The sequence below is a fragment of the Selaginella moellendorffii genome, unplaced genomic scaffold, assembly GCF_000143415.4.
Source record: "Selaginella moellendorffii unplaced genomic scaffold, v1.0 SELMOscaffold_2, whole genome shotgun sequence".
Classification (NCBI taxonomy): Eukaryota; Viridiplantae; Streptophyta; class Lycopodiopsida; order Selaginellales; family Selaginellaceae; genus Selaginella; species Selaginella moellendorffii.
In genome coordinates, this window is record NW_003314263.1 from 2,844,956 (window position 1) to 2,871,372 (window position 26,417).

General features: G+C 41.8%; 3 protein-coding genes and 2 non-coding genes across 6 annotated transcripts; 2 read left to right on the top strand and 3 right to left on the bottom strand.

Annotated features, from left to right (window-relative positions):
- Positions 1–11,184: 11,184 nt before the first annotated feature.
- TRNAM-CAU lies at positions 11,185–11,256 on the top strand. The gene has a single exon. It is a non-coding gene; the product is annotated as a tRNA-Met (tRNA).
- Positions 11,257–11,655: 399 nt separating this feature from the next.
- TRNAH-GUG lies at positions 11,656–11,727 on the bottom strand. The gene has a single exon. It is a non-coding gene; the product is annotated as a tRNA-His (tRNA).
- Positions 11,726–13,919, top strand: LOC9661199 (sulfite exporter TauE/SafE family protein 2). The gene is made up of 4 exons (XM_024664530.1): positions 11,726–12,672; positions 12,739–12,858; positions 13,216–13,368; positions 13,442–13,919. The coding sequence occupies exons 1-4, from the start codon at positions 11,842–11,844 to the stop codon at positions 13,748–13,750; spliced, it is 1,413 nt and encodes a 470-aa protein (XP_024520298.1). The 5' UTR covers positions 11,726–11,841; the 3' UTR covers positions 13,751–13,919.
- Positions 13,920–14,044: 125 nt separating this feature from the next.
- LOC112341169 lies at positions 14,045–18,937 on the bottom strand. Its single transcript, XM_024660852.1, has 11 exons — positions 18,496–18,937; positions 18,148–18,395; positions 17,144–18,046; positions 16,659–16,722; positions 16,440–16,509; positions 16,273–16,387; positions 16,098–16,199; positions 15,647–16,025; positions 15,310–15,590; positions 14,892–15,254; positions 14,045–14,829 (listed from the first exon to the last, which is right to left on the bottom strand). Exons 1-6 carry the CDS (start codon positions 18,935–18,937, stop codon positions 16,333–16,335), a joined length of 1,782 nt encoding a protein of 593 aa, XP_024516620.1. The 3' UTR covers positions 14,045–14,829; positions 14,892–15,254; positions 15,310–15,590; positions 15,647–16,025; positions 16,098–16,199; positions 16,273–16,332.
- A 5,354-nt stretch (positions 18,938–24,291) lies between these two features.
- On the bottom strand, positions 24,292–25,599 carry LOC9661328. Of its 2 annotated transcripts, XR_002990665.1 has the most exons (5): positions 25,419–25,599; positions 25,214–25,306; positions 24,965–25,162; positions 24,567–24,893; positions 24,292–24,491 (listed from the first exon to the last, which is right to left on the bottom strand). XR_002990665.1 is itself a non-coding variant. In XM_024662422.1 (4 exons), the coding sequence occupies exons 1-3, from the start codon at positions 25,593–25,595 to the stop codon at positions 24,998–25,000; spliced, it is 435 nt and encodes a 144-aa protein (XP_024518190.1). In that variant the 5' UTR covers positions 25,596–25,599; the 3' UTR covers positions 24,292–24,893; positions 24,965–24,997. The 2 variants fall into 2 exon arrangements, 1 of the variants encoding a protein (XP_024518190.1); XM_024662422.1 differs by having other exon boundaries at positions 24,292–24,893.
- Between the last annotated feature and the right edge of the window lie 818 nt (positions 25,600–26,417).

A 26,417-nucleotide genomic window follows, 5' to 3' on the forward strand; every position in this document is an offset into this window, starting at 1 on the left:
TTTAAGTGTTGAAAAATGTGGATTGTCTTTGCTAGACCTTCCTCAGAGCTAGATTCTTGGACAAAAGGGTGAACCTCCCAACAGCCGTTGCAATTCCTGCCAAGTGTGACTTGCCAGTTGCCAAGCCTCAAATGTGCTGGTAAGATCTTTCATGAATCCAGTTCCCTTATGGATTAAATCCAGAGCCAAGAGTTGCATTTTGATCATGTTTCATTCGTTTGTGTGTTCCTACAGGGATCCAAGTTCCACAGCACTAGATCAAGAACAAGCAAGGAGCATGCTGAGAGTTTGAGAGACTTCCATGCCGTACTACATAATGGTATCCATGTTCCATGTTTCCGTTACAAATAAACAATGCTGGTAGTATTATGTATTTGGGAGATTCCATATTTCTTGGGGAACTTGTGTTTGAGTTATGTTTCCTGGTAGAGTTCGGAGAGGAAGAGTGATGGGTTCGTAGATGAGGAGACATGAAATTGTTAGTCTGCTTTGGAAATGTGTAGAGACAGAGGGATTTGCTTGAAGGCAGGAATCTGCACAGGCATCTGCTGCGGCAAGGTTATGAAGCTGACAGGCTTGTGGGGAATCTGCTCGTTCAAACGTATGGGGAATGCAAGAGCTTGGATGAGGTGTGTATGGCGTTTTTGGAGGTATGATATTCTACTTTTATTAGAAAAAGAAGATGATTTTTATACTCCACTCCAAGCTTATCCCATATGAGCTTTGCAAAGCCTACAATAAATTAAAAATGAGTGTTTATTGTTTTAGGCATTCTAGTACCTGAAAGTGGTTGGAGTTTGTGTTGCTCTTTCTAAATGCTTGCTTCTTCTTTCTTTTGTGCAATGAATGTGCTAATTTCTCCAATTGAGTTAAATCCGTAAATGAATTTTTGTGGGTGAACACCCAAGCAGCTCAACTTTCTACATGACTTGTCATTAGAAATATATCTCTTATAAGGAAATTGTAATGAATGAATTGAAATGAGAGAAGAAAAAATAGACCTTTCGTTGCTGGATTTAAACTTCTTTTGAACAACTTCATTATCTTTTAAGTCACCAAGTTTTCTTTTAACATTAGAAGTAAAGCTTGACCAAAATTGAGCATTTTTTTGCACTTGTATCACTTAGGTTTGTTGATGAAGCTTTAGCTTTACACACCATAGTTATTGGATTGGAGGGGTAAAAAAAAACTAACTTGCCACATCATTAAATTGTTGTGTTACCTAATAAGTGGTAATTTATTAAATTTAAGTTTTAATTAATTAATTTTTAGTGTTACAAAACTAATTATAGTACTATAGCATATGATTATATTCTTTCATGTGTAAATATATTCTCTGTAAGCCTCATTTAGGGCATGTGTTTGTGTAACAAGAATTGCCCGTAAATGGATAAATGTTGCTAGTGGGCAACAAAGAAGTGAAAGATAAGATTTTTTACTAACCTCCATAACCTCCATGCTTTGCAATGTACTCCAAATTTACAGCTCTATTGTTTGATATCTATACTAAAGTCTTGCTAATTTGCATAACACTTCACTATTGTATGAAAAGACAAGTTAGAACTAATTCAAATTATTGTTCCCATAACAACGTTTTTAGCTCTCACAATGAGGTTTGTTTTAAGCATAATTTTTTGCATTACTGTAATGTTGTTAAAAATAAACCTCTTAATACTAGGTTGGCACACAAGGTGTAAAGACTAGAATCTTTACACTTTGCAATATTGTGATTTTTTGCAACAATTTTCAAAAGCAAGTTGAAAATGATAACAAAGGAGGTGCATTTTTTGTTTTTTCGCTTCTTCTAGAATATGTTGGTGAGAGATTTTGTGTTTTTCCTATTTTGCAGCTACCAATATACCCATTTCACAATCTATTATATGATTAGCCTATCACTATATATATATTATGCAAGCTACTGCAACAAATAAAAAAAGGTGATTTTTTCATTTGGTTCACACAAGGGTGTCTTCAGGTCAATACATTGGATATTGACAAAGCCATGGATGCTTTGTTATTTAGTTTATTAATTTAAGAATTAATAACTCAAAGTTGTTCAAAGTGTTGTGGTATTGCATTTTTCTTTTGTTGTAGCTAGCATCACTAAATTATCTACTTGTTTTTTCAGCATGACATGGTGAATTTCACATTTGCTTTAAATATTGACCAAACTCTTATTCAAGTTGTTATAATTGATGTGGTAATCAGAATAGTGGGTTGGATGATTGTTAGTGATTTTAAGTAATATATCACCAACTTTTTAGGTGTTTGTAGGTTTGCATTCAAATGTTTAGTTTATAATTTACTTAAATTTGAGACAAGATAATAATAGTTGAAATATTGATTTATAGGTTTTTAGGTTTCCTTTCAAAAAATTTCAAAAGTCTCTTGATTATGAAGAGAGATATTTTGTTTGTTTTTTAATTGTGTAAGAGAAAGTATATTATTAATTATTTTTCAAATTAAAATTAGGTGCTTGTAAAAGATGATTAAGGTCAATTGTAAAAAGTAGAGATATATTACATTTGGTATGTTCAAATTGGAGAATTTTTTTTTCTTTTTCTTAAGGAATGGAGGAACATGTACTCACAAACAATAAATAATTTACAATTATGCACTTATTGTGGAAAAGTTGAATATTGAAACAAATTTAATATTCTTTAAGGATGCTCATGGAGGTATAAGCCCATTCTCATTTAACTTTATTCACTTGACAAGCTATATACAAGAGGAATGTGGTATAGAATCATTATGTTGAGAGTGCAATTAATGTTAGAGAAAAGGTTCAAATTTTAGTTAGAATGTTGTTTTATATTCTAATGGATATATTGAACCACTAATTAAAGGTACTTTAAATTTAAAAAGAATATTTATTTAGTTATTAATTATTAATTATTTTATTTTTATTTATTAATACAGGACCGCCCCTACAAACACAATTATTATCTTTAGTTGATTTATCTTTCCAAGTGAAAAAAAGGGCAACTCCATAGCAAACGGTTGTTTAGAATAATATTTTATTTTTTATGATCCACTTATTTGTTGAAAGATATATTTGATACATATGTTGAAGAGATGTAAAATGATGTCTTGGATTTATTATTGTTCAATATTGAGAACAACCCATATATATTAAAATATAAAATTATGTATAGGAGGCCACATAAAAAAAGAATAATAGCAACGTTATCTTCAAATTGTGTGAAGGGTATGGTTGAGAGGTAAATTATTTTATTAATTATATATGTGTATTATATTTAATTTTTCTTGGTTGCAAGTCTACTAAGTAGAAACCTTTCCTAGAAATGAATAGTATTAATGACTGTAATTCATTATCTCTTTTAGCAAATGAAAAACCTTATAATGAGAAATTATCTTTCAAAAAGAATGATATATATGCAATATTAGGCTTGAAGTTAATAGTTTATATTTTGAATCACAACAAAAATAATGATTTTCATGTATCTATTGATCGAAAAAATATCTTTTTAAGAGATGAGTTGACATTTGAGATGACTACTTTTCCATTTTTATTTCCTTATGGCTGGGGGCACTACACAAAATCAACTTCTTTGGTGAATTATATCAAATATTATATCATATCTTTATAGTTTATTTACACCTTATACAAGCCTTATTTATTGATTATGTACCAGTTATGTAAAGCTTGTTAAGTTGTCAATAATGTGAGTAGAACTTATCTTGACAAACATATGAAAAGGTTTAAGGCTGATCATTTAAAAAGTAATGATGAGGAGGTAATGAAACATATAATTAAATTTTGTGTTCCATACATATTGATAAAAAGTCTAGCTTGGTTTAGAAAACGCTTAAAAAATTTATATGCTTTGATTGATCTTGGAGTATATCATTGTTCTTTTGAACATTAACAATTGATGAAGTTTCAAAGACTAGGTGGAGTGAAATTGACAATATTAAGGTTGTAACAAAGTTATATAATGGAAATTTCAATTGGACCAATTGTCTATGTGACTACACTATTTTATTTCATATTTGCCTCAAGTTATTTATGCAAAAAGTATGTACTTAGAGCACCTAAAATTCTTAATAGTTCCTTGGTATGAAAGCAAGTGACCCTCAAAATAATTTCATCAGTTGATCTTATGACAGTTCTTTGTGATCTTACCTTTGTGGTAGAGGTACTCACTTGGATCCCCTATCAAGCGCTTAAACATGATATCCCCTACTTAAGCTTTGTTTTACATGTTGTGGGGACTTGATTGGGCCTAGTATGACTGTGAATCTCCTAATATGGCTAAAAGACAGTGAGATTTATCTTAAAAATGAGAAAAAACCATAGAAAAAATTATAAAACATGCAAAGAAAAATCATAAAATCTTCAATAATGACAACAAGTTAAAGTTGGAGATTGTTGAGAATGATTGAAGTAGGTTAATTTCAATTGCATACAACAAATAACTGATTAAGATCTCTTTGATTGATACACTAGACTATTGATTTTTTATTTCTTGAATTTTCTATTTAGTAATTATCAAACTAATTTAGATACAAACCAACCTAACCCTTTGTATAACTTTGTTTAACTTGGTACATGATATTTGGTTTGGCTACAGGAGGTCCCTTTACACCAAACATTAACAACAAAGTGAAAGTAGTTATAGGTTTAGTGCTTTGAAAAATCACGCATCATTGTTTAATGGGACAATGTTTGTGCTTTACTTATCAACTTGGAACTAATGGATTATTTATATTGAAAATAATTTCTTACCTGTCCCTTCGCTCCTTGGGCTATATGCTTCGTGGTTCAATTCCATCACTCCTTAGCTCCATACTTAAGAATTTGGCATCGTTCCTTCGTTCAGTGGCCCAAGGCCCTAAACCTTGGGTTCCACACCAATCCTATGGACATGTGGCATGTGACACATGGTATAGGAGATGTGGCACATGGAGGTTTTAGGTTCCGCTTCGTGATGTTATCCTATGGTAAATCACAATAAGATAAAGGGTAAAAACCATATGCGCTACAATTGGTATTGGAGCAAATGGCACGAGTTCAATTCTCATTGATTAGTGGCTACTTAAAAATATAATATACCCTTGAATAAGGTATATTCCTACCCCTAAATTTAAAATCATATGTATTAGACATCTATGCGTGCGTCCTTCTTCTTGGTGGAGCATCCATGGACGAAAGTATCCACTGTAGGACTATGGTACGGGTAGATGACTAGTTGCTTCATATGGAATAATTAATCTACACAATGGAAGGATTGGTAGATTCAGTGCGGAAATGGAAGTGCTGGTTCCCCTTGGCTAAGTAGAGGTTGTTCATCAATAGTCAATAAGGACATTAACATCTCTAAAGGGGGGGTGAGTGTAGCATATGTGATCATATGATGAGATTTGAATATACTGTCATTATGGATCCTTAGAACCTCAAGGGATAAATAGGAATAAAATGGCCACTAAGGGCTCTTTCATCAAGCAATTGCCCCTTTTCTAGTTAGTTTAAGGGGAGAGAGATAAGGTGCACTACAAAAATTACAATAACTTGAGGATGATAGAAGGCTTTCACTAAGCGATGAGATTGTGTACACATGTGCATGGTAAGTTTTGATTTTCTAAGTTTTCTATATTTAATTAATTTTATTTGTTGTTTTTAATTGTTTTTAATTGATTTTATTTGGCTAAACATCAACTATGAAGCCTTTTCTATTTTATATTGTAGTAGTTTTTGGTAGACAAAAATAGACACTTTGTATAACAAATGCAACAGAAAGAAAGGTAAATTCATTTTAACTTGCTCTAATTGTTAACAAATTTGGTATTTCTATACAAAAAACTTTTTGAAAGCATATAAACTAATTAAATATTGACTTGTTATGAGCAAAAACACATATTCACTCATTGTGCCAATTTGTGCACTTTCTCACTAGAGTTCAGTACTTTGCTGGATTAAGTCAGATTTGTTTATATTCTTCACTTTAATTGTTTACCCAAGACACATGCAAAAGATAATTTAAAATGCTAGGTTAGGCATTAAAGGTAAAGTTCCACATTTGTGTGAACTAATAATGTTAGATTTTTTTTTTATTTGTGTGAACTAATAATGTTAGAAAAATTTTATAACCAAAGATGAAGTATAAGTTGTGATTGAAGTTCAAGTTTGTGAATTTAAATTATGCTGATATAGAAGTCCTAACTCAACAAAATGGACTTGATTGTAGTGTGTATATATTATTTTTTGCTGAAGAACTATTGAAACTTATTTTGAATGGATTGTAACATATTAATTTTTTGACAATAAAGACTTAAAAAGTTTTTAGCTAGCTAGATTGATAGAGATGTATGGATTTAACATTTGACCAGTAACGACTAAAGAATGGTACAAAAATCCTTATGCCTTGGATATTTTATATGATATGAAATATGCAATATGTATATTTAAATAAAAATTTAATTTATATACATATATATATATATATATATATATATATATATATATATATATATATATATATATATATATATATATATATATATATATATATATATATATATATATATATATATATATATATATATATATATATATATATATATATATATATATATATATATATATATATATATATATATATATATATATATATATATATATATATATATATATATATATATATATAGCAACATTGATGCAATATTTAAATTGCATATCTTTCAAGCTCAGAAAACTTACAACAACATATTTCATAAATAATGAAACACACTACATGATCAGCTAGTATATTTAGATGCCGATAAAATATATTCAACATACTTAAAATTCAATATATTTAAACATGTATAAATTACTCATAATGTATCTCTCTGAAACTTATTGAACATACAATAACATAATTCTTAGACATAAAAATACACTTGACACACCTGAAGTTATGAATTCTATGATAGACATAATATTTCATTGTTAAAATATGTAATCTTTAGAATTACATCAGCCTGAAAGACTTAAACTCTTGCTATGACAAAAGACATTTATAATAGTAGAAGCATTGGGAAAGGCTATTCACCAAGGCTTGATGGTAAATACTTTTATTCAATGTTTCATTTACCATATATTTAATAAAAAGAATAAAGAAAATTTGAACAAGAATAGAGTAATTTATAAATAAGAAATCTAAAAATTTATAAATTTAAGAATTTAGAATGTATGGTGATAACCCAAACTTTCATTTCAAACCTACTTTTCACTTTACTCATGTTGTTTGTGTTGATGTTACATATTGAGTGTTGTTGTAAAGCCAAAGCAAAAGTGTTGTCATTGCCTAGTTTATTTCAATGCAACAATACCTATTATTACATGGAAAATTCATTCTATTAACTAAATAAAAAGTACACAAATTTGAAGGATGAAAAGATGTAATGGATGTCTTTAACTGTGCACAATATAGCTACACTATTGCATTGTTGTAATGGTAGCAATAGTGTGCACAACTAAAACCAACCTTCATGCATACTTATATTTATATTTGTATTGTTGTTATTGTTGTTGCATATTAACTATTGTTGTGAAGCTAATGCAAGATTACTATTATTGCCAATCCACTTAGGTTTGTTAATGTGGATGAAAATATTTTATTCAAAACTTGATTTTTTTTACAAACGTGCTAACTTGGTACATTTTCACTGCTATGACTTTGACAATTGACACTTTGACTGCTAGCGCTCTAACTGCATTTTTGCTGCTAACTGGTAGCAAAATAAAAATATTTTCATGTTTAATTTAACATCAATATTTGTAATGTGATGAATATAATTTATTATATTTTTTAATACATGAACCCCAACTTGGTGTCTAAACATTTAAACATAACAAATATGCTAAGGAATCATGAATTTTGAAGTATTTTAAATTAGATTAAAAACCACTTATTCTTGAAGTTTAGAGTGAGACAAATCCAACAGTACCACTCTTGTGTCAAACAGACACCTGTGGTGAGAGTTATAGCTGTTTAAAGATTCTCTCTCTAAAAGGCTAGAGTTGTACACTAGCCCAAGACTTATTTTCTGGGGGGGGGGGCAGGGTTTGTGGTCGCATGTAAGTGATTATCATGGGGCGAAAGTCCCTTGGTTGGGAAGTGCACTCCTGGAGTACCCGAAGCCAATGAATCCAACAGCGAGTGAGTTGGAGATGGGTTGGGTTCCTCATCCTTGAGTTCTAGACTCATTCTAGAGCTGCCGGGTCATAGAGTGGCAATCAAGAAGCCACACACATGGATTGAGAAACACGTTATGGAGGGGATGAGACCTATGCTCATCCCCTTGGGGCTTGGATTGGAATACAAGGGAGGGTTCCAAGCCTCGAATGACAAGTCTAGAAGCTGGACTTGTGTAAGTTGTTGAGGACTCGAACACAGAGAGCCATAGCTGGACTTGTGTAAGTTGTTGAGACTCAAACACAGACTCAGGCCCGAAATGAGGAATATGAATCGAATGGGAGACGGATATGGACGAATGGACTTAGCCTTCTCATGTGGGCTAATGGAGCTCTAGACCAAGACATATTGTGGGACCAATGTAAGCATGGTGGGACTTAGTGACCGAACAGGTTAGTGTAACAACCTGTAGAGAGGGGAAGTGCACTCGAACATGTCAAATGATCGGATGGAGGGACATTAGTCTGGGGACTTAGTCCTGGTGTGAGTTCAAGCTCGTGGGTGGCTAGAGGGCCCCTCTCATGACCTGAGGTTGCAAACCAAAGTATATGGACTTCGTGTCTAGATAAGTCCCGTAGTGGACTGTCTTGGACCTCGAGGGCTTGTCTTTGGAGAAGTGACCTCCTTGATCCTTTGGGGGCCCCCTATAGGTGCCACATTTGGACCCGTTAAGTATCAGTATCATCAACATGACCCATATGGACCCGATAGGACTTGGTGAGGCACGGGTGAACCCAATGTGACCTGTTTGGTCTGGTATGACCCAGTCAAGTAGAGAAAGTGACCCGACATGGTTAAGTAGGAACAGAGACCAATTGAGGGAGTTCGGTTAGGTATGAGAGACCCAGAAATGCATCTAAGGAATTCTTAGATGTCCTTTAGGCTAAGGATGGGACTTGATGCTCGGATGGAGCCATGAAGTCACAAACATGACTAAGTCGCATTGAATGAAACTTTCACTATATATAGGGCCTGATTGCCGACTCTTTTTCAACAGCTTCCAGCATTCCTCTTAGGAGGCCAAGCTGGCTGGATGGAGAAATGGGCTTAGGGGTGGGGGTAGCACCAAATAGGTTATCCGACCTCAGAGTCTGTTTCATGTGGTATCAGAGCCAATCCCACTTGGAAGGCAGGTACGCCCATGGACAGTCTTTGGACCTTTCCCTGTTGACGCAATGTGACAGGATGTTATGGTTAGTGGCTTGGCTGTAGCTAAATAGGACTGATGTGGCAAGTCACAAGGAATGTGACTTAAGGATTAACAAATTGACTATTGAGGGGATTTAACCCCTCCTATATGAGGGGACTAAGTCCCTCTCATCTGAGGGAATTAAAGAAGGCTCGTTGCTTCTCCTTGAATGGGGAGGGGCCTAGCTTGTGGATGAACATAAGGGGAGCCTCCGCTCCCCCAACTTGGTGGAATGATTATACTGGGTGATAAAGTGTGCAGTACTTCAAATTTTTTTTATAAAAAAAAACTATCATACCTGGAGCTGACCGAGAGTTTTGAACTATTCATCAATGAAAGCTTTCTTCAACTTTGACATTCAGCTAAACCTTCGACAGACCTATGTTTCAAAGCTGTGCTCCGCCAACCTCCACTGGATTTCCTTGACCTGTCCCTTATACATGGCGAGGAGGTCACGTCCTTGGCATCGTAGAAGGCTTGGTTGAGAAGATAGACACAGAACTCCATAAGGTGTCCGGCTTCGAATCTTAGTCGCGCCATCTTCTTTGTCGTCGCAATCCTGCTGCTCGAGAACTTGGTGATCCAGGATGACTTGATATCCTCGTAGTTGAAAACGCTCGGATCGCCCTTCAAGCTGCCAGCGATGAGCTTGGAGATGCAAGGCTTCATCCTTCACTGGGTTTGGAGCATTACGTGCTGGATTCCGTTCTACACCATCCGCTCGAAGAGAGAGACTTCGAGTTTATGCTTGGTGGCGAGCTTGTAAGTCGCCACGCTGCACCTGGATGAGAATGAGTTGCCGACTGTGCTGCGTGAGGCATGCAAGTAAGTAACTCTCGAGCACCACAGCAGCTTCTTCGACGACAATCTCAGGCAACGAAGTCGTTCTGCCGAGAAGCTCCGCGCGTCGTCATTTTCACAACTTTCGAATTTTCAAGCACCGGGAGGTGATTTCTCGGTTCCGCTTCAAAACGTTCTCTCGAGCCCGCACCTCGGCATCAAGTCGGAAAACATGCTGGTGAAGTTGCAGATCGACACCAAAGCTGGCCTCGAAGTGTACATCTTGACACACCCCGCGGGAGCCACCTTTCGATGTGAGGCCCCGAAACAAAGGTGGTGCTTGTGGCGTTCGAGGAGCTCGAGCCGTGCGAGATCATACACAGGTCTCCATTCCTGCAATGTCCTCGCTGAATGTACTGACATTGTTTCCTTTCTTCTCTTCCAGATCTCCTGACACCCGGTGGTTGATACTTCCCCGCTGCTCATTTCGGAATGGCTGGCTGCTGCTGCTCACGATCACGAACTTTGGCACGCGAAACTTGGAAGAGCAGTCCTCAAGCATGGTCCAATGGAACAGCGACGAGCTCCTTTCGAACATGACGGCGGCTGGGATTTGCAGCCTGTCAAATGTTTCTCTGGAGACTATGAGAAGCTCCACAAGGCTTTGGTGCTTGGCAAAGCGGACGAGACGAGTGGTTTCATGGTACAGGCGATTGGAACTGCTAGGACGGAAAGTCATTGAGACAACAAAAGTAGAAGCAAAGTTTACCTCTGGAGCGCTGGTTGACGACGATGATCCATCTCCACCAGAGCACTAAGATTCACAGGAAGAACAACACTGCCACATGTGGCGCTTCTTCGTGTCTCTCGCCATCCCGAATGAGAGAGGGACGAAGAAATGCGTTGGTCTCGATCCATTTATACTCACAATATTTAAGGAACTTTTGCTAAGATATCGAGGTTAATAACACTGGCGGGGTGAAATATAAGCCAAGAAAGATAAGAGAAAACAGAATCGGAGTGGCGCAGCGGAAGCGTGGTGGGCCCATAACCCACAGGTCCCAGGATCGAAACCTGGCTCCGATATGTTTTTAAACTGCTTTGTTTTGCACTAAATAATAAGATTTAGCCCACATGATGTACGTTGTGGAGAACCTGGGCTCGAATCGCAGCAGCCACAGGGTAATTACCTGCATAACATTTTCACACTAACTATTATTTCTAATATAATTTTAAATTTAATATTCTTTATTTTATAGTTTCAAGTCTTAATTATATACAATAATAAACTGACCTCTAAATCAAGTATAAGCCGCTCTTAACCTTGTGGTCATGGTTCGAACCCCACGGCAGGCGAATAATTAAGCTTTTAGTGAAAACAAATTGAACCCCACGGCAACATATATCAAGCTTTTAGTGAAAACAAATTGAACCCCGAATCATTAACATAAATCAAGCTTTTAGTGAAAACAAATTAAAGAGTGATGTGGCTGCTGGGATTCGAGCCCAGGTCTCCACGGCCACAACGTGGAATTCTTACCACTAAACTACAGCCACACAATTCGTTAAAAATTGGTTAATAGCAAATTCAAAATTGTTTCTTGCCCTAATCATAAAACTCTTTCTAGGGCTAACACAGAGAAAGAGAGAGAAAGAAAGAGAGGCGCGGTAATGAGCTCCAATCTGTACCGTTTCTGCTGTGGCGCCGGCGCATTCGTCGCGCTCATCGCGTGCATCGCTGCCGCCGCGGGCAGATTAGCCTCCTCCTCCTCCCCCCGGAATTTCTCGCCAAATCTGCTTCGCGATGGCAGCGAGGCCCGTCTCGTCGATTTCACCGACGCCAGGACGATCATCGCCTCCATTCTCGGGGCAATCGGCGCCGCGGTCTCCAGCGCGGGAGGGATCGGCGGCGGCGGCCTCTACGTTCCCCTCTTCAATCTGTTGCTGCGATTCAACACCAGGACGGCGGCGGTGCTCTCCAATTTCATGATCTTCGGCGGCATGATCGCCAACATGATGTGGAGCGCCTTCCAGCGGGATCCCTTCGACGACGAGCGGCCGCTCATAGATTTCGATGCCGCGCTCCTCATGCAGCCAAACATGCTCCTGGGGATCAGCCTGGGCGTTCTATGCAATCTCATGTTCCCGGGCTGGCTCATCACGCTCCTCCTCACGATCACGCTCGCGTTCGTCACATTCCGGAGCTTCAACTGCGGATTTCGCCTCTGGAAGGCCGAATCCGGTTCCAATTCCAGCGATGGAGAGGGCAAGAGCGCGAAATATCACGATGCCGAGGCTCCGCTTCTCGATTCCGCCGAAATTCCCCATCGTCGTCCCCGCGCCGCCGCTGCCGCCATGGATCCGCCAGAAGAGGGAGCTCCCGATTCAGAGAAGCTCGGGTGCTGCTCCGTAGGGTTTCCAGCTCTCAAGCTCGCGGGATTGCTGCTCGTCTGGCTCTTCTTCTTCGCCGTGCAGCTCTTGCGAGGCAGCAAGACAAGCGAGGTAAGGTCCTTTCTTTTTCTCTCTCTTTCTCGATTCTCTCGTCTTAAGAGCTAGATTTTCACTCAGGGGTACTTCCATTTGGACGAATGTGGCTTGGGATACTGGCTTATCACGGGATCGCAGCTCCCTCTCACGCTCCTTTTCACGGTTTGGACGATCCGGGAAGCCACCGTGTCCACTGTAAAGGTAAGCTCTCATCTCCAATTCATTCATTTTTATCGTCTTCCTGGAAGAAGATCACAAATCTTCCGGTTATCTGTGCCTTGTGTCAGTAGTCGTGTCAATCGGACGTGAAGTTCCTTGTCTCGAGTGCTAAGAGTTTGTTTGTTGGTGGAACTTTTCTAGGACAAATGTTTGGTTGATTGGTTTATTGTTTCTCTTTTGTCCTGGATGCTTTCTCGGCTGCCCGAATCTCTCCACTGCGCGCCTTTCCATTTCTCTCGTCATTACGCAAGCTTTGATTTCGTTCGCAGCTTTTTCCATGCAAACTATGATACTGTTCTTGGCTTTTCATGACTTCGTTATTTGCGTATATCTATCCAGAACCCGAGCAAGTGGAACTCGTCGCGATCCAACAGGGCACACCTCACGCTTCCACTAATGGCATTGCTAGCGGGGATTTTGGGTGGCTTGCTGGGAATCGGCGGCGGGATGCTCATCAGTCCCATTCTTCTGGAGATGGGAATGCCGCCTCAGGTAACGTTACACTCCTCGTTTCATCGCTCCTCCTCCATCGTGATGGAGCTTCACTCTTCGTTCTCCCTACCAGGTGACGGCTGCAACGAGCGCGTTCATGGTGTTCTTCTCGTCGTCCCTGTCGGTGGCACAGTACTGGCTCATGGGAAGGATCCCCGTGGAGTTTGCGCTGTGGTTCTCGGGGATTTGCTTCGTCTTCTCGCTGGTGGGGCTTTTGGTGGTGCAAAGAGCCATCCAGAGGTATGGCCGCGCGTCCATCATCGTGTTCTTGGTGACCAGTGTCATGGGATTGAGCGCGCTTCTCATGGCTGGTTTTGGGGGGATGGACGTGTGGAAGCAGTATGAGCGGGGTGACTACATGGGATTTAGATCACCGTGTTGAGGAAAGCATGTATAGTATATAGATGTCTAGACAGACGGATAGATTGGATAGCGACGAGCGTCGCGAAAATCACTCTTTTTGTCATCCAAGAAAATCTATCAATGGTTCAACGCCTCGTTGGACGCGCGGTTTTGTTAACTAATAAATTGTCATTTTCATCTATAGTTCATTACCGACTCAAATAATACTAATTTAAAGGTATGGTTTTCTAATCATAGTATAACGGCATTGGTTTATAAGCTCACTGATTGCCACGTAGGACCTAGCTGTGACACGTCATCCCTGACGCTACAATTCGTGAAACCACGGTAGCTTTCACTTTCACAATCGAATCTCCCGCTTACAAGGTTGGCATCTATAGCTAAATCATAAGAATGCATGTCTAGTCTCTCCCATTGATGCAAGACTGCTAGCCACCTCAGCGCGAAACAAAGAACCACGATCGAGACCAACGTATCGAGATCAACCAAGCTCTCTCACTCCCCATCGCTGCGATGTCGAGAGAGACGAAGAAGCGCCATGGCCGTGTTGTTCTTCCGTTGAATCTTAGTGCTCTGGTAGCTGGAGATGGATCATCGTCGTCAACCAGCGCTCCAGAGGTAAAGTTTGCTGCCAGCTTTGCTGCCTCGATGACCACTTTCCATCCCAGCAGGAGGTCGCGTCCAATCGCCTGGTGAAGCTGCGGTACCATGAAACCACTCGACTCGTCCGCTTCGCCGAGCACCAAAGCCTCGCGGAGCTTCTCACAGTCGCGAGAGAAACGTTTGACAGGCTGCAAACCCCGGCCGCCGTCATGTTCGAGGACGACACCAAGGAGCTCGTCGCCGTTCCATCGGATCTGGAGTTGGCTCTCGTGCTCGAGGACTGCGCTTCCAAGCGCCGCATGCCAAAGTTCGTGATCGTAGAGCAGCAGCAGCCAGCAGCGGAGAAATTCGTTATCGTAGAGCAGCAGCAGCAGCCAGCCATTCCGAAACCAGCAGCGGGGAAGTATCAACCACCGGCCAGGAGCTCTGGAAGAGTGACCGTAGAGCAGCAGCAGCCAGCAGCAGTGGGAAAGTATCAACCACCGTCCAGGAGCTCTGGAAGAGAAGAAAGGAAACAATGTCACTACTTTCAGCGAGGGCATTGCAGGAATGGACACCTGTGTAGGTTCTCGCACGGCTCGAGCTCCTCGAACGCCACAAGCACCACCTTTGCTTCGGGGCCTCACATCGAAAGGTGGCTGATCACGCAGCTTGAACAGCACTCGACCGACAACATCGAGTATCTCAGCTCGGCGGAAGGACTCCAAGCGCTTCAAAACGTTCTCTCGAGTCCGCATCTCGGCCTCAAGTCGGCAAACATGCTGGTGAAGTTGCTGACCAAGGAAGGAATCCGGTGCAGCATGCTCAAGCACAACACCAACTTGATCTTCGGTTCGCTGCTTGGATCGAGCTTCCTCAAAGATCTCCAGGTTCACATCAACACTCTCACACCCCCGACCGCGCAGAAGCTGGAGCCGTTCCTGCTTTTGGCAGAAGAGATTCAGCAACGAACTCTCGATGGCTGGAAGCACGTACCTCTGCACGAGATCAAGGATTCTCTGGATCTTGTTCCCGAATGTCCGTTGAAAGTGGAGCTCGCAAACAAGACGACGGCCCTGTTAGAACACAAGCAAAGGCTCCGGCTCAAACTCACGGCAGCATACCCGGATGCGTGCTTACAGGCAAGTCTTTTAAGACCTTGTTGTCTCCAAGAGAAGTACTGATCTTTCTCCTTGTGCAGGGATCGGAGTTCCGCAGCTCGCCTATCATCCCCACCACCCCAGAGCTGCTCAACATTGTCGCTCCATCAGAAGTGCCTGTGAACAAGACAGACACTCGTTATTCTTCCGCGACGGAGTATCTGGAAACTCACTTCAGGCTCACGAGAGAAGACTTCATCGAGCCGCTGAGGAACGGTATAAAGCAGCACCAAAACCGAGCGAAAGGCCGCCTGGACGTCCGAGTCTATGAGAACGTCCGACCGATACAGGTGGCTCTCGTCCGAGAAGGCATTGCAACGAGAGTGAGATTCGATATTCGAGGAACGCGGCGACGAAGAATGGTTGACGAGGACTGGAAAAACTCGAAGCGTCTCATGTTCGAAGCGCTGGTATGCTTCAGTCCCGACAACTTCCAGAGGTCGGTAGTCTTTGGAACGGTAGCATCGAGAGACGAGCTGGCCCAAGGACTTGTCGACGTGATCTTACTCGATGGTGCTGAGCTCCAGGAAACAGCGTATACGATGATCGAATCTACAGGAGCATACTTTGGAGCTTATTGCCACGTTTTGAAGGTGCTGCAGAAAGAAGAAATGGAATGCTTACCGTTCAATGACAACCTTATCGCGCTGGATCAAGAGGTAAAGCCACCGTCATACTTGGTGCACCGAGCTGGAGGAGACTTCTACGACTTCGAGGCTACGTTTCCTGAAATAAAAGAAGAACTCGGGCGATCCAGATTTCACATACTTCAGGAGTGGCCGGATTGGCCGTCTTGTACCTTGGATGCGAGCCAGAAAGCAGCGATCAAGCATGCCTTGACGAAGAGACTCGCACTCATTCAAGGACCTCCAGGCACTGGCAAGACTTTCGTTGGCCTCTTGATCGTGCGAGCACTGCTAGCAAATCTTTTCAGCGAAAGCTGTGCAAGGCCAGATATCACGTCACCTTGGAAAGGTCGGCGCGCCAGCCAAGAACAGGAACAACCGGGTGTCCTTCACGGTCCAATCCTCATTGTCTGCTACACAAACCATGCACTGGATCAGTTCCTGGAGAAAGTGATGGAGTTCGAGACTAGAGTTGTTCGTGTTGGCGCGGGATCAAAAAGCAAGACTGTAGATCGTTGCACTCTCGCAAATATTCGAAAGGACTGTAAGTTGAGCCCACCTCTGGTACGAATGTCCATGGCTTCTGCCAGTGGAATGGAAACTTTCGAAGAGGCCATCGAAAACTGCAAGAGGAAAATGGAGCTTCAGTACGTGACGAGAGAGCGGCTTCTTGAGATCGCGACGTATGAACAGTCAAAAGCTTTGTTTGAAAATGGACCTGGAGGGGTGAAGGCTTGGCTGGAGGGGGAAAGCATCCAGAGAAAGACTGTGGCACTTGAGAAGAAGTCCGTGACACTGAAGGACAAGAAGAACTACAATCGTTTTGATCTCCTCGAGGACGAGGATCAGGAGCCAGCTGACCATGGGAATGTTTATGAGAGCTCAAGTGAGGAGGAGGCAGAAACAGATACTGGATCGGAGATGGAAGAAGAAGAGGAACCAAAAGCAGAAAGTGACGAAGAAGGCAGTGCGCTTAGTGCGAGGATCCGAGGCTGGCTAGCTGAGACTTTCCAGAAAAAATGCGAAGTAAGGGACGATACCAACCCTGAAGCTCCGATTGTCGAGACGATCGCTGCTCCACCGGATCAGCAGGCGGATCGCGGCAAGCGCAAGGTTGTGGAGGTAGATGAAGACCAATCTGTCCCTGCTGCTTCTTTCGACGCAGCCAGTTCCTCCAACCAAATCCAAGAAGAAATCCCACTGGATGTCTTTGTTGACGACCCCGACCTGTGGAGCCTTCCCGTGAGAGAAAGACGAAGGCTTCATCAGTACTGGCTCCTGAAGATCCACACCGAAGCTCGCCGCCAACTTGCCCGGCACACCCTTAACTACCTCGCCGCTTGCAAGGCGAACGAGGAAGCCCAGCGAGAAATCCAGCTCTCGATACTGAGAAAATCCAAAGTTGTGGGAATGACGACGACCGGGGCTGCTCGATTGAACGAGATGCTGGCCGTTCTCCAGCCAGAGATTGTCATCGTCGAAGAAGCGGCTGAGGTGCTCGAGAGTCACGTACTTGCATGCCTCACGCAGCACACTCGCCAACTTATTCTCATCGGGGATCACTTGCAGCTCCGTCCTTCTGTGGCGACTTACAAGCTCGCCACCAAGCACAAACTCGAGGTCTCTCTCTTCGAGCGGATGGTGAAGAATGGAATCCAGCACGTAATGCTCCAAACCCAGCGAAGGATGAAGCCTTGCATCTCCAAGCTCATCTCTGGCACCATCTATCCCAGCTTGAAGGACCATGCCAGAGCTTCCGAGTACGAGGATATCAAAGGCATGAAGTCGAGCTTGTTCTTCCTGGATCACAAAGCTCTCGAGCAGCAGGATTGCGGCGACGAAGAAGATGGCGCGACCAAGATCAATCCCACTGAAGCCGGACTCGTGGTGGAGCTCTGTGTCTATCTTCTCAACCAAGCCTGCTACGATGCCAAGGACGTGACCATCCTCGCCATGTATAAGGGACAAGTCAAGGAGATCCAGCGGAGGTTGGCGGAGCACAGCTTCTTTCGATCTGGCGCTACTTCTTCGAGCATTCAAGGAGCAACTTCAGATCGTCCTTCCTCGTCATCCGCCATAGATGGTCCTTCGTGGAGAAATCGTGGATCATCATCGTCGTCAGATAGTCCTTCGTGGAGAAATCGTGGATCATCGTCTTCGTCATCTTCCATAGATGGTCCTGGAGCTGATGGAAGTTTGCCGCGAGTGTCCAGTGTGGACGAGTTCCAAGGCGAGGAGAACACGATAATCCTTCTCTCGCTGGTGAGGAGCAACATAATCCCGGACAAAGAAAGCGCTGGAAAGATCGGCTTCCTCAACATCGCCAACCGGGTCAATGTAGCTCTCTCGCGAGCCCGCCAGGGCCTCTACATCTTTGGCAACGCGGAATTACTGACCCGGAAGAGCGATCTCTGGCGCAAGATCCTCGAAATCCTCCAGGAGCAGCACTCGATCGGTGATGCACTGGTGCTGCGCTGCCAGAATCACCCCGACACCGAGACCCCGGTCCGGAAGATCCAAGATTTCCGCCTCGTCGGCGATGGCGGATGCAACAGACCTTGCGAATTCCAGCTCGAATGCGGCCACGCTTGCCCGAGACGATGCCATCCGGGATCGCACGACGCCGTGATCTGTCCCAAGCAATGCGAGAAAATCCGAGAAGAATGCGGCCATAGCTGCGCCAACCTCTGCCATGGCGATCGCCCCTGCCGGCCCTGCCAGATCCTCGTCGCGAAGATAAACCCTAGCTGTGGTCACGAGCAAAGGATTCCATGCGCGAGCAAGGTAGAAGAGGTCGCGTGCTCGAGTCCCTGCCCGAGACCTCTCCCTTGCGGCCATTCATGCCCGAGCAGCTGTGGAAGGCCATGTGAGACCAAATGCTGCGAATCGGTGGTCAGGGAGCTGCCATGTGGACATGGGGAACGGATGAGATGCTTCCACGACCCCGCCACCTTCTCATGCAGTGTGCCATGTGACGCCATCCTAGAGGGCTGCCAGCACCGGTGCAAGGGGACGTGTGGGCGGTGCCAACGTGGAGAAAAGCATATTACATGCCAGCAAAGATGCGGTCGGGATCTTCCTTGCGGTCACCTCTGCCAGGACAGTTGCTCGGTCCCCTGCCCACCTTGTCGGCGACCATGCGACAAGCGCTGCGTCCACAGCCAGTGCTCCAAGCGTTGTGGAGAGCCATGTCGGCCGTGTCGGGAAAGATGCTCCTGGAGATGCCGCCACCCTCAAGTGCGAGCTAAAGTGCCACGAAACATGCCAGCGCGGACGGTGCGACATGCCATGTAGGAGGCGGCTTTCCACGTGTCGCCATCGATGCATTGGGCTTTGCGGCGAGCCTTGCCCGACGAAGTGCCGGATTTGCGATCCAGAAACTCGAGATCCAATCTCGCTCACAAGTTTGGGGGAGAGCGATAGATCTGATCGATTCATCCAGCTCCAAGATTGCGGCCATTTGTTTGAAGTGTCGACTTTGGATCGATGGATGGAGTCGGACGACAATCAATCGGCGATCCTTCTCAAGTCCTGGTACGTAAGAAGAGTTTGATCCATGCTAGATTTCTTGGTTGATCGTGTTCTTTCCCCAGCCCGCTATGCAAGACTCCAATCCGGATAACTCACCGCTACGCAAACATCGTCAAAGCAAAGCTCCAAGAGATCGAGCAAGTCAAGAGGAGAGTGATGGCGAATTACAAGACAAACCAGGGATTCCAGCACCTCGGGAAGAAGAATCACTCGGCGGCCATAGAACTCTTCACCGAGGCGATCCAGGTCGAGTCGGGGCTCTTCCAGGCCCACCTTGGGATTGGAACAGCGTATTGCCAGGCTAAAGACTTCGAGAAAGCAATCGACCATCTGAGATTGATCGTCCAGTCGAGCCCACTCTCGTCCGAGATCTCGAAAATTCGATCAGACACCTCGAGCTCGAGCAGCTACACTCCTCTTCCAAGCAACGTTACACCCAGTGATCTCGTCGCAAACGCCGGTGTGGAGCTCGCGATCCAGGCGATGGTGCAGTGGGCTCTGGCGCTCACAAATCTGCAAAAGTTTGCGGCTGCGGTGGCGATCTGTGAGGCGGTGCTAAGGCACGATCCCGGGAACGAGAGCGCGGCGAGGATCAAGAGTGAGGCCGAGAAGATGAAGAGAAGTGTGGAGATTGAAGCGGTGGAATTGAGAGCCGCGCTTGGGAGCGTTGGAGGTACGTGGTACAAATGCCCGAATGGTCACATCTATGTGGTCGGAGAGTGTGGCCGTCCAATGGAGCAGTCGAGATGTCCAGATTGCGCCGCAGTGATTGGAGGATCTCATCACATTCCATTCCAAAGCAACGTTGCCATCTCATTGAGGTAAGAAAATTTTGTATTAAGGTATGTATTATTGTTCTTCTTTATTTACTTAGTTTATTAATCAAATTAAAAACAAAAAACGTGCTTGTAAAGGAAAAATAATCTTTAATAACTTTTTCATTCTTAATTTTAAAATTATTTAACTATTCATCTAAAGAGTATAACTCAATTGATAAAATATTTTATTTTCTACCAAAGTAAATATTATTGGAGCTTAAGAGATATTTTAATGGTTGTTCAAAACATTTATCCATAACAAAAAGTTTGAGTTAAAAATATTTCGAATGATGTGAGTAAAAGAAGAATTTTTCTTACTCTTTGTCACCCATGTTCGTTTGTATATCATGCATAAACTCTTTCACTTAAACTATATAAAAAACTTGAAATAAAGAACATATCATATATAATTTTAATGGTAAGCTCTAATGTGCTCTTATCTTCTTTTGTTACTTTAAAAGTTTTTAACTTTTAAAGCTCAGATGTATGATATCTCTTTAAATTAAAAAAATTAAAAAATTTGATATTAAATTTATTTGAATAATAAAGTATAATATTTTAATATATTAATTTTTATTTGTATTAAATATAAAATGTAAATTATTAGTCATTTCTATAAAACAATTTATAAGTATATATATATGATTCATTCTAATTTAGTTACTTTAATTTATAAAATTATATTTATATTTACCATTATTTTTTAAATCTTAAGTAGCCTTTGTATATTGTAGCATATGTGTGATTCATGTTTGGATACTATTTATTTTAATGAATGCCATTATTCTAGATGCCATTATTCATTTTATATATATATATATATATATATATATATATATATATATATATATATATATATATATATAATGTTTCAAAAAATTAATTTATAAGGCATAAACATTGTTTATGCTTCATACTTTATTTTAAATATAAAAAGAAACTTTAATTAAAAAAAGTTAAATTATAAATCTGGATGAATCCAATTAAAATAAAGTTTTATTTCAGGATTTTCTTCATCAAATATAATTTTATATTCAGTGAATTATTTTTATTATTTATAAAAAATACTCTTCATTGCTTTAGTATAATTGACAACTTTAACAATTTTATGTAAATCATCCTTTATAATAATGTTTTATAAGTTTTTTTTTATTATGTACTCTTCATTTTAATTTACATAATTGTAGTATATATAATTTTTGATCGTTTTCAAGCTTATAACCTATAACCTAAATGCATTTTTAATTGAATCTTGTGAAATTTAAATTTTTTTATACAATATAAAAATTTAGACATAATTATTTGCTATATAAAGTAAAAACTAAAGAAGTATTAATGTCATATGAGTATAAAACATTAATAGAATTTATAGTGATATAAAAATAAAGATAAAATATGTTTACAAGTCTAATCTTAACCATTGAATCTGAGAATGTGAACTTGGAGATCTTTGAAAGGGCTCGGCAGATCAAATTAGTGTTGTGATTAAGCATGCTACACCTAATTTGTTCCTTGATTACCCACTTCACCCAGAATGCTTGCCTGCAGCCTCGAGAAAGTCCTTCTGTCGAGATGAGATACTCAATGTTTTCCAGCCACCTTTCGATCGATATGAGAAAGTGGTGCTTGTGGAGTTTGAGGAGCTCGAGCCGTACGACAACTTACACATATCTCCATTCCTACAAAATGCCCTTGCTGATACTGATATTGTTTCGCCAGAGCTCGAGCCTGGCAGCATCCGGTAGTTGATACTTCCCTGCTGCTCGTTTCGGAACGTGTACTGCTGCTCTACAATCACGATTTAAGAGCAATCCTTGAGCACCACCGGGTCCGATGGAACAGCGACGATGAGAGAGTGAGAAACAAATATCAGTCTCAAGACGTTGGTCTTTCTCGCATTGGTTTCGTGTTTCTTAGCCATGCACTCTTAGCTGCGACTCAAGCCGGGGTTTTGAAGGACAGAAGGCTTTTAGTGGCCAGGCACAGAGTTTACGGAGTTCTTGTGCTGGATAACCCCAGGGGATATAGGATTTGTGATTCCGTCCGACCACGAGGTAGAATTTTCTGGTGCTTTTAAAGAAAAATGGTGCTGGTTTGCAATGGTGCGAATTCCTTGGAGATTGCGCTGCCGGTAATTTGCTCAAGCTTCGGTGGCAGTCAAGAACGACCAATAACTTTTTGCTACTGCGCTATCTTGTTTAAAGTGCTATAGGGTTCAGAGGTGAATGGAGCCCACTGCTGGAGCAAGAGCGACGCGGTTGGGGCATTTAACGTGCTGGATTTTGGGCGTGGGTGCTGTCTTGACATGGAACAGCATGCTGTCTGCTATGGATTATTATTTACAAGTCTTCTCCGTATGACAATGCCTGGCAACTTTGATTCTATATTCAATTTGCGTTTGTTTTTGCAGGATTACTATCCATCCCGAGTTCTTCCACTTGTTTATCAGCCTATTTCCATGCTTGTGGTGGGAATTTTGACTGCATTTGAATCAGAGATCATCACACAGTACCGCGTTGTATGTGGATTTTGGCTCTTCTTTTTCGTCTCGTTCTTCATCCCGGTCGTAAGTTTAGATCATCTTGAAGGATAAACAGTTAGTTAAACTTTTTGTCTATTTCAGCTCGATCTAGCCTCTTCGGGTCTCGGGAGCTTTGGAACCTACGTTGGCGTATGCATCAGCACTGCATTGTTTGGTGCATCTGGAGGCTGCGTTGAAGCTGGAGTTGTCGGGGTGCTATCTTACACCCACACCGGACTTTTGCAGGTATCTCAAAATGTGATTGCTTTCTGCAGATAACTAATCATATAATACAATCTTCAGTCTTTTACTGCAGGTGTAGCTGCTTCTGGTGTTGCTACATCATGCATGAGGCTAATAACCAAAGCTTCATTTACAGAAGATAGAGCTGGACTACGAAAAGGAGCTCGTAAGCGTCAAGAAATAGAATCTTTATCTTTCGATTTGATTTTTTTATTCTTGCAGTTGCTTTCTTCTTTATCTCCGCAATTGTTGAGCTGGTTTGTGTGGTACTTTACATTTTTGTCTTCCCACGCTTTACAAAACGGGTCCAAAGTGAGGCAATAGAAACGGAACCAAGACTAAGCAACACAAAACTCCTTAAAGCCAATCTGGATTACGTGTTCAACATCTTCATCATTCACGTGGTTACACTAGCAATATTTCCAGGAATTCTAGCGAAGCATAGCCAAACACTCCAGCTAGGATCATGGTACCAATTCTTTGATCAGTTTTTATTCGATCCTTGAATAACACTTTTGCAGGTACGTGGTTACACTGGTTACAGTATTTAATGTTGGGGATATGGCTGGTCGATACTTCATATGCCTCAACTTTTTGAAGCTGAAAAACAGGACAATGCTCTTCTGGCTGGTCCTCGTAAGGTTCGCACTCGTTCCTGCTTTTTACTTTGGAAGCCAGTATGAAGGGTGGACAATAGTCCTTTGCTTTTTTCTTGGGACATCAAATGGCCACTTCAGCGTTTGCGTGTTTGTAAACGCTCCCAAAGGCTACAAGGTACTAGCAAATACAAATGCAGTCTTGCTTAACTTTTGTTGTTAGAACAGGTATCTGAACAAAGTGCACTGGGCAACATTCTAGTATTTGCTCTTCTTAGTGGCGTTTTTGTTGGTGAGGTTGCGAGTTGGATGTGGCTTCTCTAGCACCATATTGTTGTTTTACCACCTTTTTCTTTCTTACAAGACATGAGATAAAAATATTTGTAAAATATGTCTCTTTGATGGAGAGCATATAGAAATTATCAATCAGCCATTTCTATGTCCAAACCCAAATGTTTGCTCATCTGAGAGAGCCGCGGACTTGAACTTTTGGCACGGAGACGATACGACGTTCAACCTGAAGGACATCGTTTACCTGTGTTAAGCACCAAAGACAATGGAAGGATCTCTTTGTTTATTTGGACGAAGATTTTTTTATTTCTTTTTCTTTGGTGCCTCTGGCTCTGGTGGCGTGAGCTTCTCGTCGAACAGATCGAGGTCTTTCACTTCCTGCCTCAAAGCCACTGTTTGCATCACAGAAAAAACATGAAAACAGTTTTTTTCCTTCCAGCACCAACGAAAAGAAGAGAAAGAAGAACCTGTTCTTGGGCTTGGAACTTCCATGACAATCTTGGGCGTGGTACTGCGAAGTGGTAGCAATGTTGCTGGCTCGGTTGGAGGATCCTCCGGCTTGACTAGCACTGCTGGATCTTTGGAAGTGGAAGTATCCTCCTCGGGCTTGACTATCATCGTCGCCGGCTCGGCGGGAGGATCCTCTGGCTTGACAATCACCTCCGCCACTGGCTCCAGCAACTTAAGCTCCGAGGGTCTCTTCGCGAAGTACGTATCGATCAAGAGCCTTAAGTTGTCGCTCGATTCTTTGAAATCAGCAGGCTCCTCTTCGGGATGCGTAAGTCTTCGCTTCTCTGGACGAAGAAAAATGGAAGAACACGAGAAGCGAGATGTTAGTTCACGACGAAAGTTGTGAAATCGTCACCTCATCTGGCTCGCTATAGAATTGACTAAAACCTCAACGCAGCTCGGTGACGATTGAGAGATAGAGTGCTTGTGAACCTATGGTGCGACGCCGCTGCCTCTCCGCAACTTGGAGCTTGGAAAGAAGGAAGAGCATGTGTGCTTTGAGCTGCCTTTGCCTGTTCCATGCCTCTCGTTCTGCTACTACTCTCTCGTGCCACTGGAAAAACAAATAAAAATGAAAACTTTCATGAGCTTGAGAGAAACGTACTTGAAGCAAGACTTGGTCTGTCGAATAAGTTTGATATGGATCGGTGATTCTTAATTGGCGATGGCATTTCTTAAAATCGTAAGCGTGACCACCCTGGAGAGAAAGAAAGAAAGAAAGAAAGAAAAAAAACAGATGGAAAGTGAGAAAAATCACTTTCTTTTGTAAAGGAGAGGCATCCAACTACGAGATAGAATTTTTTGCTTACCACTTCCCAGGGTTTACACAAAGCGTGGAGCAAGACATCTGCGTCGTACTGGAGCTGTATGGGATGCTTCTCCTGTAATTCCTTCATCATCTTGGCCACCACAGCCTTCTCACCGGTGAGATCAGAGGAATCGAGCACCTTAGTCACCAGATCCATTGGCGGCAACTCCATCACCATCGCCCCCAATCTAACCCTAAAGACAAATGGGTGCGTCCACTATGACACTGCCACGTGGCTATTCGTCCAGGTAAGCTTAATTTTAAAGAAAGACACGAACCACTAAGATATTTCAGAATATTTTATGGCTTAGCCTATTCGTTTTAAAACCACATATTTAACCTCTCTCCTAAGCCAAACCAAAATAAGTTTTTCTAGATACTTTACAATAATCTCTAAACCCAAAAGTGGAATAACTAAAATACTAACATAGGTATTACAAAGCTGACTTTCATGCTGAATAATCACACATTAATTTGAATTAGTAAAATCTTGCTATTCCTAAGACTTTTGTCAACTTGCATCTTGATTATCCAAAACAAAGAAACCAACAAACACTACATGACAGAAGGTTGTTGGTAGCTCAAGCTTTTTTGATCAAGTTAGTATGTCACGTGTTATATAAACTCCACACATTCCAATCTCTAGTGAAAACATACTTTCCATCAAGTATTACAATCTCTAGTGACAACATACTTTCCAACAAGTATGAAGGCGATTTTCTTCTTAGTTTTCTTTGCAGCTTTGATCATCACTAACACAAAAATGGGATCTGAGGCTAAACAGCTAAAAGGATGTGGAGATAGCTGCCAGAGTAGCGATGATTGTCGGGAGGGATTTGATTGCCTTGGAGGAATGTGTGACAAGCTTGAATGTGTTTGTGGAGCTTATTGCGGCCCAGGAACCAGTGGGTGCTATGCAAATCTTCCATGCAATGAGGATTACGAGTGCGTATGTTAGTGAAATATTTACTTTGATGTAGAAGCTTATTTATTCAAAGCT

Bases quoted from the DNA above. Each gene is read 5' to 3' on its own strand.
- LOC9661199 (XM_024664530.1), top strand. From the start codon at position 11,842: ATGAGCTCCAATCTGTACCGTTTCTGCTGTGGCGCCGGCGCATTCGTC. The intron at 12,673-12,738 runs GTAAGGTCCTTT...ATTTTCACTCAG, and splicing joins GAGGCAGCAAGACAAGCGAG to GGGTACTTCCATTTGGACGA. The intron at 13,369-13,441 runs GTAACGTTACAC...TCTCCCTACCAG, and splicing joins AGATGGGAATGCCGCCTCAG to GTGACGGCTGCAACGAGCGC.
- LOC112341169 (XM_024660852.1), bottom strand. From the start codon at position 18,937: ATGGCCGCAAGGGAGAGGTCTCGGGCAGGGACTCGAGCACGCGACCTC. The intron at 16,723-17,143 runs GTTGGTATCGTC...TTCCTCTTGCAG, and splicing joins TCGACAATCGGAGCTTCAGG to TTTTCGATGGCCTCTTCGAA. The intron at 16,388-16,439 runs GTGACGTGATAT...ATTTGCTAGCAG, and splicing joins GGCGCGCCGACCTTTCCAAG to TGCTCGCACGATCAAGAGGC.
- LOC9661328 (XM_024662422.1), bottom strand. From the start codon at position 25,595: ATGGTGATGGAGTTGCCGCCAATGGATCTGGTGACTAAGGTGCTCGAT. The intron at 25,307-25,418 runs GTAAGCAAAAAA...CTTTCTCTCCAG, and splicing joins TGTGTAAACCCTGGGAAGTG to GGTGGTCACGCTTACGATTT. The intron at 25,163-25,213 runs GTACGTTTCTCT...TTGTTTTTCCAG, and splicing joins CAGACCAAGTCTTGCTTCAA to TGGCACGAGAGAGTAGTAGC.